Source organism: Lagopus muta, chromosome 3, assembly GCF_023343835.1.
Source record: "Lagopus muta isolate bLagMut1 chromosome 3, bLagMut1 primary, whole genome shotgun sequence".
In the NCBI taxonomy this organism is placed as follows: Eukaryota; Metazoa; Chordata; class Aves; order Galliformes; family Phasianidae; genus Lagopus; species Lagopus muta.
This window is the reverse complement of record NC_064435.1, coordinates 59,470,084-59,492,292: the sequence shown is the minus strand read 5'-3', so window position 1 is coordinate 59,492,292 and position 22,209 is coordinate 59,470,084. Positions and strand designations below refer to the sequence as shown.

Genomic DNA, 22,209 nt, shown 5'->3' with positions numbered 1-22,209 from the left:
TCTGCGATAATCTGAGATCACTTTTCAGAGCTCTTCCCCTCCAACACCTTGCTAATCTGGCAGCAGTGCAGCTCGCTGATGCCCAATTTGACCAGCAAAAAACCTCTGCAGCCGAATTACTGAAGTTGTGAAGGTGCGAGCTTACTCACTTGTTTAATGCTTCACTGTTCTCAGTGATGCCTTTCTTTGATTTGCAAAAATATATTTAAATTCCAGCAATGCATTTTCAAAACACTAAGCCAGATTCTAAAGGCCTGAACTGTGTCATCCACTAATGGCAATCTGGTAAAATAACAAGGAATTAAAGACTTGATCAACGTCTTTATGTTTCCTTCCCAGTCAAACCTGTTGTTTTCTGTGAATTGGCTTTTTGCCCAAATTTAGTTTACAGCTGGACTTTCCCAGCAGATTGCCTCAGTGATAAAGAGGTTATAGGTTTCTCACTGTCTTCTTCATCCTTGGAAAATTTCCGTTCTATTTCCCAATCTCCACTACAGGCATTTCAGGACAGATGAGCATATAGCTTAAAAGTCTTCCCCAATATGTTTCTCACTTGCTGCTGTACCTACACCATTTAGCAAGGGAGCAATGGAGACTTCCCATTCCACTTTACTTTCTGAAGTGAAATTAAGCTTGTTGAATATTTTGTTCAGAGATTCAGAAGCTGAAATATTTGCTGAAACTAGAATATTTCAAGGAAGCACATCAACCCCAGTTTGGACAGTGTGACTTGACCTACCTAGAGAGAAAATAGAGAAACAATAAAGCAACCTCTTTACCCAGTGTATTCCTGAAAATCTGTGGCACTGCAGTTCTAATCTCCCCTCTGGCCTTGTTCTGCCAGAGATGGCTATCTGAGTCACACTACTGCTGTTAAGGACATTCTCAATTACCGGTGAGATCTCAATTAAAAGGTGAGATTGCAAAGCAAAACTTTGAATTGACATTACCTCTGTTTTCCAAGCCGTAAGTTTTCAGGAGCAAACGTAGGATCACTGTCTCCAAACAACATGGTAGTTATTACCAAATTTATTAAATATTTCTTAAGTGCTTGTTAGCATCTATAAGAATGAAGATTGAATATCACATTGTGTAATACCTTCAAACTCTCTGCCACGTCACTAAGTGTGTATTTGGCTCAGAAGAAAGATCTCTTCCCTTAAAATGATATGTAGAGCCATATTGCTAGCATTAATTATCATAATATTATTCTGATGGTTCCAAGAAAGTGTTAAAAACAGCCAATTCCTGCTGAACAGAACAGTTATTTTAAAGCACTCGGCACTTTGCATGACTGAGCCTTCAATAACTATTGAAGTAATTCCTCTAATTTTAAACACCTTTGATTTCCTCATACAATTATAATTTTTTTTCCAGACATACAACCTTTTTCTACATCGAGCAATGTTTGTTAAGACATAAAAAGAAGAAATATAGGTCCATTTTTTTCCACTACTGTCTTAGCCATCATCAGAACATACTGGCATATTTTCCTCATAAATCCTTACATTCATCAGTTCAAGATCTATGTAAGTTACATTGCTTGTCCCCTGAAGAAATGTTTTCATAAAATATTATTTATTGGGCTGCTTCCCCTCACAAGGTTTATAGGGGCCATGTGATGGCAAAGTATCATTTTAAAAAATTATTTGGAACAAAATACTGAGTCTTTGTGACAAGCTTTCAGTAACACTGATATGCAACATAATGCTAATATGTGGAAGATAACATTTCTGGTACAGATATTGAAACCTTATGTAAGATTCATATAAGGGCCATATATGTTCTGCAGGTATACAATTAGTAAAGTGATTATGAAGGCATGAATGGATCAGAAGAAGAAAACATAAATTATATTGGGGTTTGATTTAGATCTGATCTTTCCTTGCTTTCAGTCCTCTTCTCTCCGCTTATTTCAGCTGTTTCCAATATGTAAGTAGCCAATTCACTGCAGGTTCAGAGGTAAATGGGAATAGCTGAAACTTTATTTATTAAAATAAAAGCTACAGCCAAAATTTACTTCCAATACATACTTTAAATATTCCATACAGATTTATATATTCCATACAGATTTAAAAAGGGAATGCATTGAGGATATTTCAATGGAATCTTAGAAACACAGTAAATCCATGTGATCTGTTTTCAGCAAGACTGTTATATAGCATCAAACCTTCATGAAAGAAATTATGAGCTTCTTTGAAGGAAGTTTTAAAGTCTATTTGCATGTTCTCTTAGGAAACATTTAATTCAGTTTACTGATATGCATTATGCCTCCACTTCTACAGATGTAAAGATTTTTTTAAAAAATCATCACTTGTCTTCCCTACAGGACTGTACCAAAATTCTAACCAAATTAATACTGGATTTATAAAGGAAAATCTGCTATGCCTTATCTAAAAAGAATTTAATTTAAAGGTGGTGAATGTTCAGAGCACAAATATGTTACTGGTATATTATAGAGAGAGGAAAAGCATCTGTGTCAGTCAGCTGGGAATTTCTTTCAAAAATATGAAAAAGAGACTAGACCAAATATAATTAAAGAAAAACAAATACTTTCTAGTAATCCAGTGAGTCAAACCATAGATCCAGTTACACAGCAAAATGAGGTAAGATTTGCAGAAATTAAGGTTGCTTTTGTCCAAACCAGGCCCAACTGATGTTTTAAGATTTCCAAGCATCTAGATAAGACATAGTCACAGCCTGGAAAGACAGCTGTCTTACACAGAAACAGTCCTATAAACCATGTTGTAAATTATTAACTTTGGAGTTTGACTAAACCATTTATTTATTTATTTACTTTCATACTTCTATAAATCTACCAGCCATCTGCAGCTTTGCTCATTACAAGACTGCTGTGCTATAGGAACTAGTGAGTAATCCAGGCATTATTTCAGGAAGGGTATTTCATCCTTAAAGGGCAACACGAAGAAGGTGAAGGATGGCTGTAGGAGACAGAATCAAAGACACAAAAAGAGGAGAGAAGGTTGTTTAGTAGGCATGGTTACTTACAATTACAAGTAATAGCCAAGGATTATTACAACTACATGGCCTTCATGGGATAAAGCTGGACACAGATGCCCACAGAGGCATAAGAGCATGTTGTTCATCAGAGAAATAGGCAAGAAAGAGAAGTTACTAGCTATGAATTCTGTGGAGCACCAGCAATATCAAACAATATCAAACCAAATAGAACTCAAGATTTAGACAAGTCTCCATGTTGTATTCAAAAATGAAGCTACAGTCAGAGATGGTGGAGGGGGGCAAGATGTCTATAAGGTATGAAGTCCTCACCACCTCACAGCTGTGCTTGGACCCAGTCATGGGTACCACTGAGCCCTGGGTTCTGACCTGTGCACAATGTCCTAGCCTCAGCTCATCCTCAAGTAGGTGGCTGGTGCCTGTGGCTTGGCTGGCTGCCCTGCTCCTGCCTGGTCTAGTAGGACACTGCTTGGCTGACAGTCCCTGTGCTGATTGATCTCATGGACACTCTCATCCCTTTGGGACCAGCCAGCCTTCCCAACACCTTTGCAGGGGTTTCCGACAGCAGGTTGTTTGAGCAGTAGTGGTGTCAGCCACTACATGGACAGGGATTTAGAACAAAAGAAAGGAAGAACCAATCTTGCCCATGGGAAGCCCTCAAAGGTTCGGTAGAATACTTTGGAAATCATACGAACAAGAGGACTGAAAGGCATGAACTGCTGAGACTTGAGTCATCTCCAAGGCTGTGGAGACTAGTAAGAGCAAAATCAATTATTAAAGCAATCCTGAGAAAAAGAGTCTTCCTTCCACAACAACGCTGAGCAAATGTGTCAAATTGCTATTCAGAGACATTGTCATTACATGACATTAGAGTTCTCAGTCATTGACAAAAATGTTCTAAAGTAGTAACTAAGTAAACCAGCGCTATCTACCTGAATTCTGGTGAGGTGTTTTGCTTATTGCTCATGTTAAATTTAATTTCATTTGCTCATTTTAAACTCCAAGCACAGAATACAAATAAAAACATATACCCTTATTAAATTCAAAAAAGTCAATAAAATACTATCAGTTAACAAAACTTCAATTGAATTTATCAGAGACTAAATAAAATCTTGAAAAGACAGAATTTATTTAAAAACAAAACAAAAAAAAAAACAACTAAGAGCACTTAGCCTTGCTCTCTTCCATGTCTTGGTACCCTCTTGTCTTTGGCTTGAGTCATCCAGTAGATTTGCAGGGCTATTACAGATGGAAATACATTTAGCACCACAGAATAAAAAGCCAGTCACCCACTGCCAAAGCATGCACATACCTAGTGTAAGTTAGAAAACAGCAGATACAGACAACACAGAGAATTGGGGGGAAGTGCAGGGGGGGGAGAAAACAATGTCTCAAAGCTTCAACAGCCTAAGAATTATCAGAATTTAGGGGAGCAGAAAAAGAAAGAAGTTTCTTTAAATAAAGCTCTTGGAAGTAGATCATAAGACATATCTGTGTATGGTTAAGGGGGAGATGCAACGTAGCATTTCTTTGAAAACCTAATAAGTAGAAGATGGAAGCCAGTTAAGGAATTAGCTATTAATCTTTGTCCTATTCCCTCTTGCTGAAGCTCTGCCTTATCTCCCTAACCACCCAGGTTTAAGACCATCAATAAACCTCTCTTTACGTATAACTTGGTCTTTATTAGGTATGAAGTCCAGCTGAAAGGATAGGGGAAAGTGTTGATAAGTACAGCTTAAAGCTATCCTTTTGTCTACTCTTGACATATTATGCTTCCTTCACGTTTTCCCTGCTACTGTGCCTACCTCTCATATTGAGATTGCATCTCATGAACTTCTCAGGGTCTCAGCAGTCAGCCAGCATGAAATGCTAGTGGACATAGAATCAAAGAATCACTCTGGTTGGAAAAGACCTTAAAGAACATCAAGTCCAACCGCAACCTGACGATACTACCCTAACTCTAACAACACTTCACTAAATCATGTCCCCAAGAACCACATCCAAATGCTTTTTAAACACCTCCCTGGGAAGCCTATTACAGTGCTATTCCTATTCCAGAATTCACTCAGTGCTGCAAAAAAAAGGCTTGTAAGACAACATTTAGAACTGACTGTATAAGGTCACTACAAAGTCAAGAAGTTGAATGACAGTTTTGAAATGCAAGATTTTTTTAAAAGTCTTAGAAAGGAAGTGCTGTTTCAGATTTACATCTGTGTGGCAGGCTCTTAATTCAAGATATTAGTGGATTTGTCTTCTCAGAAGTCTCATTAGAAATAATTTCTGAACATACTTTATGCTACTTTAGAAGAACAGTCTCCAAAGCAGTTATGACAATAACCGAGGTTCAGTTCTCACCCACCTTTATCCACAAATATCTAGATCTTAGGATAGCTTGCTGTATTTTGCTCAATAATGTGATAAATGACAAGGAACACTAAAGCAGAGAGGGACCTATATGCAATGGAACATGAATTCTTGCTTGGTCTGAACATATGCTTCCAGCTTTTCATCTGTATGGATCACAAGTGTCATCTTGAACTCTGCCTTGGCATAGCCAATATATCTATGCAGACACAAAAGAGTAAAGTTGTCTGATCAGGCAAGAACCAGAGAGAGTACATTGGCACCAGACATGCATAGAGTGTAGCACAAAGATCTCTGAGCTAGATTTAGGGGTGTGGGCACACAGCATTTTATGCTGCTACAAAAAGCTTTAAAAAAGTAGCTATGGGATGGTAAGGCACGTACTGAGAGTAAGCTGTGCCTCTCAGGAAAGTTCATCCACGTGCACGTACTTCCAAAACCACTCTGCTTCTTGCTGAAGGACCAGCTCTGACATCTGCATTATTTCAGAGTTCTCTGCAGAGAGCTTCACCTTGTACTGTAAGCCAAAATTGAGGCAGTAGCAGAGTGAGGAGAAAAACCAAGAAGGCAGTCTCCCACACTGTTCTCTAGCCTAAAACTATTTGTCCTATTCATCTTCAAAGCTCTTTGCAATTATATTACGCCAAGATAAATTCCTTATTCAGTTGGACAAGAGGTATTGTCTTTCCTTTAAAACATATCTGCATTTAAAATTAGAAACAAAGTAAATCATTTTCTTGACAGTAAAGAAACACATTTCCTCTCAGAAACAGTAATCACTCATGAAACTGAGAACAAGGGTAAATCAAGCCAAAGTTCATGCCCGAGGGAACGCTTTCCTACCTCCCATCCACTGCAGCAGCAATGAGGGCAAAATTATTGTTACTACCTTCTACCACTGCAATTGCTAGCACCTTCTGTTCTGAAGGTACAGTCCTTACTATAGTAAAGCCCAATCTTGTTTCCAAATCCAAAGAAAACCTGGGCCGCATTAGAACTGAACTTACACTAGGTTCTTAGTCTTCAACATCAAAACACAATTTATCTCAAGAAAATGATGTCACAAGAAGTCCATTCATTATAGTGTAGGATAAAAGAATTCGATCCACAGGACCAGTGTATTTCAGTGGTTGGTTGAGGCTGGGCCAAGGAAGATCTCAGCTGCAGAGGACAGATGGAGCAAGAACAGTGCTCAAGCAAAATCAACTTTCTGAACACAAAAAAGCACATAAATAGGTCTACTGGTTTAGATGGGTCCATTTTTATCCTTGTCATATGCATCTATTTATTTATACTACTGCTATATGAGATTCATAGTGTGAGCTAACCAAATGGAACCAGCATAAAAGCCTATCAAATCAGAGTGGTTAAAAATGACTAATCAAGCTGGAGAAAGATAAAGATCCGTGCTTAACAGCTCAAACTACTTGGAGGATTTCCCCTCACACTGGACCAATACAGCAGCTGTGGTTTGTGGGAACACCTATAAAACCAGCTATTCTGTGTTTCAGTGACCACATCATCTGGTTCTGAGTGTACTTCTTCTAGTGCTAGAAACAGTAGAGTTGTTCCAGTGTCAAATACCCTTATGCGAAATCTCACAGTCAAAGATGCTTCTCCTGTCCCTTGTCATTTCCAGTTTCCTGGTTTTATCATTAGACTTACCAGTACCAGCAGAAAAACTGAAGCTCACAGGAATATTCACTTGAATGGCATTCAGCAGTAGAAAGGTGGTGTAAGATATAGATCCAGAACTGCAAAAGGAAGTTCTACACAAACAATCGCAACCTTGTTGTATTTCCTAAAGTTAGCACGTCTATAAAGTCCAGCCCTGTTTGCGAGATGACTAACACAGCCTAACTGCTCTGAGCTTCAGACGCCTGACAATATAAAAAACCCACAACACATGACACACAGGCATCAAAGGAGTACCAAAAAGATCTTACAGTTATTTATTATTAACATCTTTCACTTGCCATTATACTAAAAAATAGGTACGTAATTCAGACTTAGCCTGAGAACTTGACATTTAACATACTAACTGGTCCCTTGATCTTCAAAGGTGATAGGAATTCAAGCAGCTTGAAGAGTCCTCTTGTTCTTCCTGAATATAGACTTATTCCAAATTAAATCCTGCTTCAACAATCCACTCTGCTTCTCCTCCAGAACGTATCTTGTTCGCAGGAAATTAAAGACAAAACCAACTAGCAAGAAGAGTTATTAAAGCCTTAAAAAACAGTAAAAAGATGAGATAAGGTCCTCTTCCAAAAGTAAGCAAAAGGTCTTCCAAGGGTCAGAGAGGTCTTCTTCAGGTATCTGAGAAAACATGCAGTCCAAAGCAGCCTCATTTTTACATACAATGAAGGGTTTTTCCCAAGAAATATGGGAAAAAGCAGAAGCGAAGCACTGATGTAAGCAACATGTTAATGTGATGCAATAGAATGGTTTCTCTGGCAATAAAAAATGTCAAAAGGTCTACTCAAAATAATCCAGTGTTTGAAAAAAAAAGGTTATGTGGGAGAGAGAAGTTGTGCAGCTGATTCTTCAGAAATGAGTCCTGCTAGGTCTCAGGAATGTATATGCACCCAGCCTTCTTAGTGTCTTGGCACTTCTACTAAGATTTCACCAATGTAGCACTTTAGCTTTTGATTAGACAATGACTTGCAGAAGTAGGTCTTCCTTCAAAGATGTACTTATGCACCACTTGTGCAGCAGAACACTCTTCGTATTTCAATTCCTATATCATTATGAAGATGGTAAAATTCTAGAGCAGAAGAGAGTAAAAAATGACTTTCCTTCATAAGATGTCCCTTTTTGCTGAAATATGCTGAATGTATTGGTCATTTGAACATGATGATTGAGTACTACAGTCACTGGAATAACCTTATCAGTTACTAACCCTCCTTGGCCAGAGAGGTTCTTTTTCAGTGAAAGAAATTAAATACGCTGCCAGAAATAACTTATACAACTTAAATATTATAGACAATCTAATAATCTATGTCTGTGGACTACAGCAACAGATATCCTAAGGATATTTTGAATGTGACCAAAAAGTTAAGCCTTTATTTCCCTCACGGTAAAGAAATCATTCAGGAATTCAGTTTCAGATGACAACACTGTAAGTGCTTTAAATCAGTAGAGTGTATCTTTAAAAAAAAAAACAGACTTGTAAATGTTAAACTATACAAATATTGGAGACCTCTTGACCCAAGCTATCACATTCAGCCCTAGCTAAGCAGAGAACCATAAATGAAATCCTAGACTTGCAACTCAAAGTACAGGTTTTGTCAAAAACTACACTCTTAAGGATAATCTGAAAGCCTCTCATCATTTCTGTAATTTAAGTTAAACATGGATCATAACAGGAAGAGACTGGTGAGAGTGAAGAGGTGGAGTCAAGAAGGCATGATCCACAAATGCTGATGTAGGGCATTTTATCCTGTTCTCAACATGGCATCTCCTAATACATTTAGTTAAATTTCAGGTCTTTTATTCTTCTACTGCATCTGTTCTAAGTATATCCAGTACAAAAGACCAGAAAAGTCCAGTGAATGGCCACAGTCCAGAGGCTAGAGCATCTCTTCTATGATAAAAGGCTGGGAGAGATGGAATTCTTTGGTCTAGAGAAGAGGAGGCTCATGAGGGATCTTATCAACATGTGTGTATATATATATATATGTATATATATAAATACATGAAGGGAGGGTGAAAAGACAGTGGACTGCACTCTTCAGCAGTGCCCAGTGTCAGGAACAGAGGCAATGGACACAAAATGGAACATGGGAGGTTCCATGTGAACACCAGGAAACATTTGTGTGCCATGTGGATGACCAAACACTGTCACAGTCTGCCCAGAAACTGCGGAGTTTCCTCTTTAGAGATTTCCAAAAGCCACCTAAACACGAGCTTGGACACCCTGCTCTGACTGGCCCTTCTGGAGCAGAGGACCAGATAGTTTGAGAGGACCCTGCCATCCTCAGCCGTGCTGTGATTCTGAGATTCACTGAGACTGTGATTCTACGTTTAAAAGAATGCTTTGGGCTACTCCAGCTAGCTAATAAAGAATTTTTTTTTCCACGAGAAATATATTCAGTATGGGCAATAATTTTAGCAATACACTCCAATTTATGAGCTTAACTTCAAAACCATTTAAATCTTGTTACAGAACAATCTTCTTTGGTGATACGAAGTAAAATCTATAAAGCATACCAAAAGAACAAAGCTTGGCAATCCAGGCACAAAAAAGAAAAATCTTTAGCTGAGAGATTTTGGAAAACAAAACAAAACAAAACACTTCTAGGAGAAACAGAAACACTAACGAAGGACAATGGGAAGAACTTGGAACTCTGATAATCCCTCTCCTTGCTTAGCAGTGGATCTTCAAAAGAGGAGCTTTCATTCAGCCGAACAGCACTCATAAAGTAGTATAGCATTATATAGTAGAATAGTGTTACTATGTGGATAATGCACTGAAAGCCAGATCATTCTTTGCTTCCCTACCCATCTCAAGTTTTATTTTTATAACTTTCTGAGTGTTAGTGGATTCACACACATCTCATCAGAAGTATATCTGCCAGCAAAGGATTGAGGACTGTTGCACTAAGTGTTTACATGCTACAGTAACGTAGAGCCTTATAGTCTGCTCTTAGGACAGCCTGATGTAAAGAATCTAATTAATAAACCTAAGGAATCCAAATAAACATAGTAAGAAGTAGACAGCTACAGGAGGAAGAGATGAAAGCTGGAACAGATTGCAAGTAATTGAGGATACTGAAAATCAGGCCAGCTGGGAGGAATCCTTTGTTGCTTTCTTCTTAAAAGGAATAAATCCAATTTCCATTAGAGATAAACATCATTGGGAATTGGATCACACCAAACACATAAATGAGTAAAAGGAAATGACCTGGTAATATAATGTTAAGTCAGAAGAAAGACAGAAACCACACAGAACTGGGAAAAAAAAGGATCTTAAAAAAAGGATTGAATTGAAAGAGAGAAACAGGTAAGAAGGCGAGAGGGCATCTTGGTGAAAGGGACTAGGAAATCCTAGACTCTTACAGCAGCAAAAATCCAAAAAAATGCAAAACGAAGCTACCAGCTCTGGAGAAGAAACACTTAGGTATACCTGGAGAAATGGAACGTAGAATCTCATAGGTCAGATACCTAAGAAAAGTAAGTTAGAAGGTCTTTCAACAAATTGGAATGTATGAAGTATCTCAGTGTTAGTGAAGAGTAGGAAATACAGTAAAAGACCATATTAAAATCCTGAGTTCTTCAAGGACTGGAAGCTCATATAATATATTTAAAAATGAATAAAATAGAGCACGATCATATAAGAAGGCAAACAGAAAAGCCAGTGCCTGAAAGCCAAGAAAGGTGAGGTTAGAAAAAGCATGCTGGAAGTTCTTAAATGATACAAAAAGACTGGGAAGATGGTTCTGCTACTCAGAACTAGAAACTCAAACAACTACTCAGTAGTAGATAATGCACAAAAAGTTTTATATGTTTACTGCCTGTTCTGCTTCCATCATTAAAGGTCAAGCAGATACTGCTAGTATTAGCAACAAGGTTGGCACCTTGATGGATGAATTGAGTGCTTGCAAGTTGATTGTGTCTAGCAAAATTGCAGCACATTCTGTAAATGAGCAGAGCATTCTCAGAAATATTAGCTGTAAATTTATGAGAAATCATGATAAAAAAGGAAAATACAGAAAGACTAGAAGAGGATAAACAGGGAGCTTATCTTTAGGAAGCATGGGAAGAGGGAGGGAGGGAGGGAGGGAGGGAGGAAGGAAGGAAGAAAGGAAGGAAGGAAGGAAGGAAGGAAGGAAGGAAGGAAGGAAGGAAGGAAGGAAGGAAGGAAGGAAGGAAGGAAGGAAGGAAGGAAGGAAGGAAGGAAGGAAGGAAGGAAGGAAGGAAGGAAGGAAGGAAGGAAGGAAGGAAGGAAGGAAGGAAGGAAGGAAGGAAGGAAGGAAGGAAGGAAGGAAGGAAGGAATCCAGACTGCTGGAGATCACTGAGACTGCAGACTCATAAAACATTACACAAATATCTCTCAGACACAGTTGGTCACTGAGGATAGTCTCTTCCAGGCTTATTTCCTAAAATCTGAAATTTTACACAGAAGCAAATGAGCTAACATTACTGACAAATTTCTCACAGCCTATTACAGTTCACTTTAAAATGATATATCACTTCAAAATAAGGGAGATCAAACAAAATGTCCCTATGCTTGATTGTCAGTATTTTGGATAGATTTGGTTTACAATTTGAATGTAAAATTTACTGAAACTTTAAATACTGTTTCTCTCAAAATTAATTCAGGACTCTTTGTTTCTTATTTAGTCATCAATAAATTTGTCAATTTTTATATTTCACAATGAAATGAAGTCCGGAAGTACGTAAACAAAGAAGGCGGTGAATTCTGGAAGTAAATAAACACAGAAAGTAAAAATAATGCCACGAGGGAGATGCTTGTTGAGATGCCACTGTTTTTGTCTATGTATGCATGTTTATCTGTTAGCATAAGTGTATGTGCGTATCAGCATGCATAAAATGTTCAGATGGACAAAATAAGGTAAACTACTGGATTAAATTACTCTTTATCTAAATTATGCAGCAAACTATTTAAAATGTCCCCACCTCTTGAATACCCAAAGAATCACCCCTATTTAGGTCCATATTTTTGCCATCTCAGGCTGTACTCGGCAACATTAGCTATCATTTGTTAGAAATGCTTATGGTTAGAAGTATTAACATCAAGAAAAGATTTTCACAATATGAGCAGGGAGGTACTGGCACAGGTTATCCAGAGGGGTGGTGGATACCTCAACCCTGAAGATAATCAAGGTCAGGCAGAACAGGGCTCTGAGCAACGTGAACAAGCTGTAGGTGTCCCTGTTCACTGCAGGGGAGTGGAACTAGGTGGCCATTAAAGGTCCCTTCCAACTCAAACAATTTCATGATTCCATTGAATGACACGCTGAAGGAAAGTTTGAGTGGAATACCAATATAAGATTGGTTACACTAAGAACTGAAAAAAAACCCAGAAATTTTAAATTCCAGTTCTAATACATAGAACCATAGAATGATTCTAATTGTATTCTTATTTTGCCTATTGATCTTACACTGTATTTTCCTGACCCGTAAGCCTAAGGCAACTGCTCTGAGAACGGACTTGAGATGCTAGAAGAATAAGGTGCTATTCTTTCTATATTGATTTGCAAAATTAAAAGTTGTGTTAGAAGGAAACAATTTAAACAAAAAGAGCCAATCTTAAAGTGGAACAAGACCACCATTTTTCCACCACAGGAAAATTTGAGAAATAAGAGCTACTAAAGGATTTATCATCAAGAGAGATGAAGGAAGGCAAAATACATTTAACCAGAATGGAATATGTCCAAGTCAGAGGTCCAGTGAGCTCAAGTGATCACAGACATTAAGTGCCACTCCATTCCCACAGCAGCCCCAGCCAAGACAAATTTTTGTCAGGCCAATGACCAGCACAGCTTCCTGTAGCTGCTGATGCCTTTCAGTCTAAGCACCGGTTCAGATCCGTGCTGCCTTATACGAGAGATCTGGTGAGATTTTAAGGTTATGGCTTCAAGCCATTTTGAAGTGCTTATCAGGAAAATGCAAAATGACTAAATGTGTATAGCTTGGGGGAGTGGGACTATTAATAGTGCCAATGCCAACTGATTACAGAGATCTGAGTACTGTAAGCCAAGAAACAGAGGAATTGTTCTCAAGCCAAATGAAAATGTTTCTAAGAATGAGAGAGGGAATCCACCACAGTGACTGTTAAATTGACTACCAGGAAAATCTGTGTTAAGAACCAGATTCAAATTTCGGAAAGGAGCCAGAATTTTCCCTTGCGTAACTTAACTAAAATGAACTGGCTTCAAATTATTAACCTGTAATGGTCACCAAGAAGAGAACAGATGACTCGTGAGTATTAGCTATCTCCTGATTCCTAATTCTCTGAAAAGAAAAATCAATATGGTGAGGTCACTCCATGACCCGTGATTGGCTATTATTGATCTCTATAAATTGCAACATTTATGCTGCACAGGGAGGATTCCAGCTTAGCTACTGAAAGGACACCTAGTGGCAAGTCAATGAGTACGTCTGGAAACTGCTGGGACTGTTGAAGGTCTGCAATAATAATTGTCACAGGAGTTGCTAAACAGTTATATGTTGAACATGCAATGTCCTATGTGAAGAATATAGCTTAAGTGTTAGGTTTTGTTGTTGTTGCTTTTTTTTAACTGCAAGCGGCATTCTTACAAATACTTTGTAAAAACATGGAATTTAAGATTCACTTCCTTCAAATTCAAAGAGCAGCATTCTAAATGAAGGATGAACATGCCTACATATCAAACTGTGACTACAATCTTGAATCTCCTGAATCTCCACTACACCGATTTTAGGAATACTGGATAGCTGAACAGAACTTGTCACAGATATGTTTTACTGGATACTCGAGCCAAATTTCAACATGCTCATCATCGATTCTCAGGTCTTTCATTGAGCCACTCTAAAATGCCCTAACCAATTCCTTCTCTTCTTACAGATCACCCTTCTCCTCCTCAAAGATAAACAGCCACAGGATATAAATGCTAGGTATTCAAGCTAACTTTACTCTTTTTGTCTGTCCATCCAGCTTTTCAGTCACTTCTTGCCTGTGTTTATTCCAAACCCCTTTATGTGTACTAATGCCCTTGTGACCAGGAGATGCCCACAATAAAAAGCTGTATTCCAGATGGAGTCATGCTGCTCTCATGCAGAGAGGGATTACAACCTTCCAGTTTAGCGACATGCTGCCTCTGGGCAAACAGACCAAAATCCACACTTGGTTTTCTTGTTTATGTCAACATATCATATTACAAGCATGGAACAATTTGCTGACCACTATCCTTCCTCGATTATTGTTTTTATGTTCTATTTTCCAGGTTACTCTCTTCTGCCAAACACCAGTTCCTTTGGATTAATTGTCCCTGAGTGAATTAGTACAGATTTTCTAGGTCCGTTTTTCCAGAGATATACATATATGCATTTATCCAATGTTACAACATCTCTGCATACCATTGGTTTGTTCTCTATCCTCACAGCACTTATAACAACTCTCAACTTAGTACCATCCTTAGATTTTAGAAGCCGTAAATAAACCATTCCTGCTCCTCTGTGCTTTTTCATCACAACAAAGAGCCAAGCACTGGGGATAATCTTTGTTTCTTTTTCAAATGACCTCTTACCAAAGGTTTGGTTAAAAAATCCTGCTCTGCTCTCCACAACACAACCATGAAAAAGTAGATCACAGCGTGACACTGAGCCAAGGCTGCAGCTCCTGCTCCTAGCAGACATTAGCATCCATTTCTTTTCCAGCTCTGTTTCAGGAGCTCACCTCTCCTTCACTCCTGAACCTCCAGCCTGGCCTGCTCTCTATCTTAAAATGGCATGTAGTTTCCTTCCTTTACTATAAACAATGCTTTCTGTAACCCTAGTTTCACAATGCAAACATTTAAAAATAAGAATGAAGGGTACACAAACTATGTGTCCAATTAGGCAATTTGAGGATTAAATTAAATGAAATCTCTTGAAACATGGAACATTTCAAAGCAATGAAGTCTGGCTTTACTTGTCTTACTTTTATCCCATCACTTTAAAAAAGGAGGACAATCTGTCTTAGAAACTCAGGCAGAAGAGAAGTAAAGGCAGCTGAAGACAGCTTCTTCCTTGTGAATCCATGAGAAATGAAAACACGGCTGAGAGGAAGAAGCAGTGACACCCAGGTATGAGCTCAAAGGGAAACAGAGGCACTCTGTGAACTCCCAGATGACAGAGGCTGGGCAGCCAGCTGCCACCGTTGACATGGGAGGCTCCTGCTATCACTAACATCACTGTCTGTAACATGATGTCAGCTTACAAGATATCGTGCAATCTGGCATTATTTTTATATTAAAATGTAAAAAGAGCGAGAGGCCAACAAATAAATAACATTCTTCAGTAAAAAATTTTAAAATGAATAAAAAGAATAGGGATCCCTTGTATACATTCTATATAATAAGGAATAGATGAGGAAAGAGTAGCAAATGAAAATAACATTAAAAAAAAAGTACTGTTGTTTGTCTCTGCAGTCCACCTTTAAATTTTGGTTGATTGTACTCCACCAAAAAGGCTCTTGCTTTCCTTTTATTTAACAATTTCTGAGAGGATTTTCATTGCTGTATCCCTAATCCAGGTTTTGCTCTTGTGAATGCTACAGTAACAGAAGAAATGAAAACTGTCTGCAGATTTGGAAGATTTCTTATTATGTACATCTGAACATGCACATTTGGCTTTCATTGTATGGTGTGCCAGACAGCTACAAAAACAAAGCGTAGCCTTTTACAGCTTTAGTCAACACTTAGAACTTTATATCACACGTATCCCAAACGAAAGTGATTCCTCTACCTTTCAAGCAAGCCTATTTCCTGTTGGGCTTACAGTAAATACAGGTGGTACGTTAGTTGTGTTTAAACAGACATTGCAAACATGAGCAATAATAGCTTCAAAAAAGAAGCACAACATAGCTACAGATATTACAACTTTACATTTACCCCAAGTCTCTTTGCAGGTTTAAGTATTTTACAGCCATGTTTTCCCATTTCCTACAGTGCATTGAGGAAGGGTGAAGGTTATCCCATTATTTGGTAAAAACCACACAAAAAGCATAGGAGGAAATGCACAACATTTCCAAAGCGATATCTCATATGCAAAAGAAGTACGTTCAATAGCAGAGGTTAGATCTTTCTTTTCTTACTTTACCAATATAACACCTCATTTTAATTTTACTCACCATTAGTAGAAAGCAGTCATGAATAAGAAGGAGAGTTTTAAAGGGAACCTGCTATCTTGAAGAGACCTACCTTGAAAGAAACTTTTGACTCGCAGGTAGCTGACACTAAGGCGCAGCACAGACAGCTTGTCCAGCTTGGATATTATGTCGGGTGGGAAAGGCAGGAGGCTGGCCAGATGGTCTAGTTCTGCATTTAGGCGGTCCCTGTGCCTCTTTGAAGGATTTGATTTTTCATTTCCAGCTGCAGGCCTTCTGTGGGGGAGAAGAGAGTCACATTTTCGATTACCTGTTTTATACCTCCAAGTAGTGCAACCACAGACTGAGATGCTTTTTGCCATCAGTTGATAACAGGTGTAGTTAATCAAGCTCCTATGCAAATTTGTTAAGTTTTTATCCTCTGCTTAAAAGATATGCTGAAATTTACCATTTTGCATTGCACAAAGACATGGACATTGGCCTCTTTTCTCATAACTGCCCGGTGGAAAACGGATGAAGAGATGATATCTCTTAGTTAGGGCCCTCTGACCTTAGAGGAATGGATGCTACCTTTGTATCTTAGAGAACACCAGGAAAAATGATTCTTCATCTGTGCAGTACAAATTAATGTCAGAACAGTAAAGGAAAATTACCATGACTAATGCATGAACCCATTCAATACCCAATGTATTCATTCAAAGCATCTCAGTACCCTCCATTTAATGACTCAGAATTAACTCGTAGGTCAGAAGATAATTAAGAAATGAGCCTTTCTTGAGACATGATTAAAAGAATATGGGAAGCAACATGAAGAGACATTATTTTGCCAAACTCAAACATCTTGTGAACATCCTCAAATCTACCTTTCTGTATCACTAATAACAAAGGTAAAATTTTGGTTTCTCTCTTGAGAACATTGATACTCCTCTCAAAACATATAGAATAGTATTATTCAGATTTCAAAACCGAACACTCCAACTCCATTAGGCACCCCAGTGTGGAACAGATTCCACAGAAAACCTATTGCAGATGTTCAAGGTGAAAACTATCAACAGTGAAAGGAGACAGATTTAAGTTATACAGGCAAAATAGTGAATCTTATCATAGAATCACAGAATCATGGAACCATGGAATCACAGCATTACAGAATGTTTGGGATTGGAAGGGACCTTAAAGTTGACCCAGCCCCACTCCCTGCCATGGGCAGGTCTGACCCCCACCAGTTCAGTCTGCCCACAACCCCATCCAGCCCGACCTTGAGCATCTCCAGGGATGGGGCACCCATAGCTTCTTCTCTGAGCAGCCTCTTTTGCACCTATCTCACAACCTTTTGGGGTGACTAGCACAAAAATAAGGAGCATTTCACACCAAAGTACCAAGGCATTTGTGGCAAGGTTGAGAAAGATGTTATCCACTGCAGACAGCCATTGCTGGGCCCAGCACTGCTCAAGTTCTTTGTCCAAAAATAAGCCACTGGAGATGTAAATTGAACAAATCCATGATCTGAAGGTGTACAGCAGCCTAGGACTGCAACTGAACTGGATTTGACCAGGGCACTCAGTACTGTGTTTGCTGTTCTCCATCTCACTCTCATAACACCAGTCCAAGCTGATGTTGCAGTACATTGCTACATTCATCCCAAAGCCCTTTCTCTAGAAGAAGAGACATACAGAGAAAGATCAACAGAGAAATGAGGGGAAAAATTATATCAAGTTTGGAAAATGATAGACAAGGAAAATATGTGTGTTTTAGCAGTTTCAACTTCCACCAAACTAAACGCAAGGATCATAATCTTATCTAGCTTCAACAGTGCTCCAGTGGAGAATCAGAGTACATCAGGCCACTTGTAACTCTTTCCTGCTGCATTTTCACACTCCATACATTGACTACATTTTTCAACTATAATTTTAATTTTGAACATTAGTATTTCACAAGGTGCTCAAAGAGCTAAATCACAACATAATTTGAGTGTTCCTTTTTTATAAATGTAATTTAGCATTGTTCGGAAAGAAATACTATGTTTAGAAATTAGTTTAAAAAGATTGATGTCTCTTATATGTGATTGCTGACTTTGCTGCTAAGTGAAAACCTCTTAAATCAAATCAGATTCAAAAAAAAATTGCTACCTTTGTAAGCCTTCACTTCAATTTAACACAACAACATCAATAGATAGAATGAGTGAAAAACTGTTCAAGACAGGTGTCAGTGAAAATGTTATTCTCACCTTTTCATTCAGAATTATCCAAATTTGTATGTGGCTTTTCAGCAACTCAAGTACTTTCAGAGATGTGGGGGAGATTTTAGTAATTGGGGACCTATAAATGACTTTTCTCTGTGAGAAAGAGCAAACATCCAACAAATAATACAATCCAAAAAAAGGCATACTCTTTGTACATAGTGGGTACTAATTTTTTGGAGTAAACCCTGACACTCAGCCATTCTCACAACATCAAAATGACGTCTGACCTCTGGAAAGCAACGACTCAAGTTAAGTAGAAGTTTAGGAACATAGGATATTATTATTTGCCCTTTACAACTAACAAACCAGTCAAAGTAAGGAAACAATTTAGTGCAGAATAAAAAATTCCAGTAAGGAAAATTAGACTGAGGAGCTCAAAATGTAAAAATGTTCAAGACTGATATGGTATAGGAATTGTTAAAGCCTATTTGTCACGTAAACTCACAACTGCTCTATATCAGAGATGTATGGCAAATGCACGGGCTGCATCTGTACCGAGCAAAGTACCCATTTTCTAGAAGTTACAGGGAATGAGGTAAAAAGACTGCAAGAGAAAGAAGTCTTCCTGAAAACTCAAGGAAATGATTCAGTAAGTGAGTAAATCCAAACAAATGTGAGTTTGATGCAAATGGTAATTAGGTGCCAAGTGGATAGGATTTAAAACAATGCAAGCTCCATGGAAAAGCTTGCTTAGCTATCCTTCAAGGAAAACAGCAGGCAGGAAGATTCTTCAAGGAGTTGTTTTGAGGCAAATGGAAATTCTTGCCCTTACTTTGAGCTGAAAGCAGCCATGCTTGTCGTGCTTATGTAAAAGCTGATTTTCAAACTACATAAATCAGGTCTTAATAGAGACACAGCATTCACTCCATGCCTTTTTCACTTCTTTTTTCATACAATCCTATTACAATAAAGCGGCACTTGTACCTAAAATAGTAAAGCCAGCATTTCTTTCTTTGCTTCTTGAACACAACCATCCAAATTCTGCTTTGCTCAGTAACAAGAATGCATTCTTGCACGGGACCATACAAGTAGTCCCTGGAAGTGAGTGCAGGAGCTGGGACACAGACATTTTCTCTGTTGTTGGTACATAAGACATTAAGCTGTTTGTGCTTCAGTACCTCAGTTTGCCCAAGACCCACAGGTTGCAACTGTTGTAAACCAGATGGGCAAGCTTGCAGGGGAATTTCCTGCACCACAGATTTGTACACTGAGTGCTGTGTCTTCTCCTCCTCTCCAAGCCATACCTGCTGCCCACTGAGGCAGTCCACATCTTTTAACAAAAAGTGCACTCTGAAGAAGTTGTCCAAGTATGCTGGAGTATGAAACACACTGATGATCTCAGCTGAGAAAATCTAACCATCTGATAGGACAGGAAGCTTTCAGTAAGAAGAGAAAGGGAAGAAAGACAATGAAATAGAGCAAAAAGCAAATAGTTATCAGCAACACACTGACCAGTACCCACAGTGACTGAGCACTGCACAAGTGTGTCCTGGCAGAGCTGAGCCCCAGTGCCAACCACACATGTGCAGATTCTGACCATCTCTATGAATGAAAAGAACTGAGAGGAAGCTGTTCGGAGGAAAAGGTACCTTTTCAATGATACGCCTCTGCTAAGCCTTCACAGCAAGGAGAGGAGAAAGCAGAACTCTTGGTCATGAAAACATCACACCAACAGAGAAGATGAGAGGTTGGATAGTGTGATACCAAGTAAGAAGAAAGGCTATGCCACAGAGGGCCTTAAAATGAGAACTAAGGAGAGAGCTGCTCCTAAGATCTCTGTTTACCCTGGCACTGATACAGTTCTGACTGAACTGGGCAGTTTGGAGCAGTTAAAGATACACTCAGAGCGAAGGCAGCTGAGTTTGCCTTTAAAGAGCTGTAAAACATTACAAGAAATGTTTTGTGGAGGGAGAGAGTTTTTACAAGTTGCCAGGGTTTGAGATGAAGTGGATGAAGCTTTCAAACAGTAACTGTCCTGAAGCACTGCCCAAGCATTGCTAGTACGAGTATTAATTTCAGTGTAATGCTTTTAGTCTGAGGTTAAAAACAAGATCTCCTTATTTTTCAGATGCTTGAATTACTAGCAAAATATTAGATTTCCACAGGAAGCAAACACTTAGTAGAAAATATTTTCTTTACTCAAAACACCAGTTTTCTGGATGAAAAACATATCTGATGGAAAATTTTCATTCACCCTGACCTCCAGGTGCTTGATCTGGTTCCATAAATGCCAAAATCCTTTAGCGCAGACCACATATAATAGGGCTTGTTTGCAAACTTTCCATGGTCAAAGGAGAATGGCTAGGATTTGTTATATATTTATATGGGTGAAGGTAGAACTTAAACCTGATACATTGTCTGAAGGCAATCCATTGAAGATGGTCTCTCCTACTTGTGGGTGGAGAAGAAGACAAAATATAGTAGCTCTTCCCAGTAATACAAATTTTCTACTCATTTTTTCATAGTCAAATGGCTCTCTTCATTCTCCCACGGAGTTTCTTCATATATTTTCTTCATTGTTCGGTAAAGTTACTTCAGAATGCAATTTCCAATGTCCTATGCCTGCAAAAACAGGCACTGTCATTCTGCAATATCTCCAATTGAAAGCCAGCTGCAGGATCATCAGCTGGTTTGACAGCCTGATCACAAAATGTTAACAGAGCAGAGAGTGGGTTTCCTGGGATGCACATACATTGGGAAGATGTTAAAGTACCAGCTGTTCTGCAGAGGAGAACACTGAACCTCTGTTTTTTGAATTCTGGCATTTAAAAGGCCACAAATCCCTAGAGAAATCCATGTATCCTACTCAGATGAGAACTTATCTCACTTCACAGAATCACAGAATTGTCAGGGTTGGAAGGGACCTCTGGGGGTCATGAAGTCTGAGGCCTTGCTAAAGCACTTTCCCTACAGCAGGTTGCCAAGGTAGGCATCCAGGCCTTTGGGGAAGGAGACTACTAACCTATTTGGGCAGCCTATACCAGTGCTCTGTCACCCTCACAGTAAAGAGGTTCTTCCTTGGATCAGCATGGAACTTCCTGAGCTACAGTTTCTGCTTGGTGCCCCTTGTTCTATTGCTACACCTCACTGAAAAGAACCTGGCCCCATCCATTTGACTCCCACATTTTAGATATTTGTAAAAAGTGATGAGATCCTCTCTCAGACTAAAGTGCCCTGGGTCTCCTAGCCTTTCCTTGTACAAATTAAGAGCTCCAGGCTCTTAATCATCTTTGCTGTCCCACTGGACTCTGTCCAGGATATCCCTTTCTTTTTTTAACTGGGGAGCCCAGAACTGTCAAGAGAAAGTCTTAAATTTCTAGAGGACATTAGGATGATAGAGACAAATAATAGTTTGGACTGGACAAAGAATTCCCATCAACTTAATTTCTCTGAAAAATTAGGTATTCAGGCTGAACAACGCAGGTGAACAGGTGGCTGTATCTACTGTGATTCATTATCAGAACAAAAGGAAGAAAAATAGAACAAGGCCATAGAGCTATGCTATCAAACAAGACAAAAAATGTTATAACAAAAAACAGCACAACATGGATTAAAATCGTTAAATATACTGTTCAATAATGTATACCCCTCCAAATTCAAGATGAACAATTTAAGGCTACATAACAGAAAGGATATCTCATAGCTCTGAAACATCAGTAAGATCCGTTAGGGCTGAAGGACACAGACCCTGAAAGGAGCCCTGGAGTCTGTAAAGTCAATCATAGGCATTCAGAGCCTCTTTAGAGCAATGTTAGGAAGTCTGTGAATGAGGAAAGGCTTACCAGAGACCAAGCCCACAAACAGATATGGTTTGAG

General features: G+C 38.8%; 2 protein-coding genes across 2 annotated transcripts in view; one reads left to right on the top strand and one right to left on the bottom strand.

Annotated features, from left to right (window-relative positions):
• Nucleotides 1-22,209, top strand: part of CTNNAL1 (catenin alpha like 1) — a 596,511-nt gene that overhangs the window by 514,094 nt on the left and 60,208 nt on the right. The window lies entirely within an intron of this gene.
• Nucleotides 1-22,209, bottom strand: part of AHRR (aryl hydrocarbon receptor repressor) — an 89,799-nt gene that overhangs the window by 49,269 nt on the left and 18,321 nt on the right. The window contains exon 3 of the mRNA XM_048939255.1: nt 16,249-16,430. Within this exon, the coding sequence (XP_048795212.1) occupies nt 16,249-16,430 (182 nt within the window). The remainder of the gene's footprint in view (nt 1-16,248; nt 16,431-22,209) is intronic.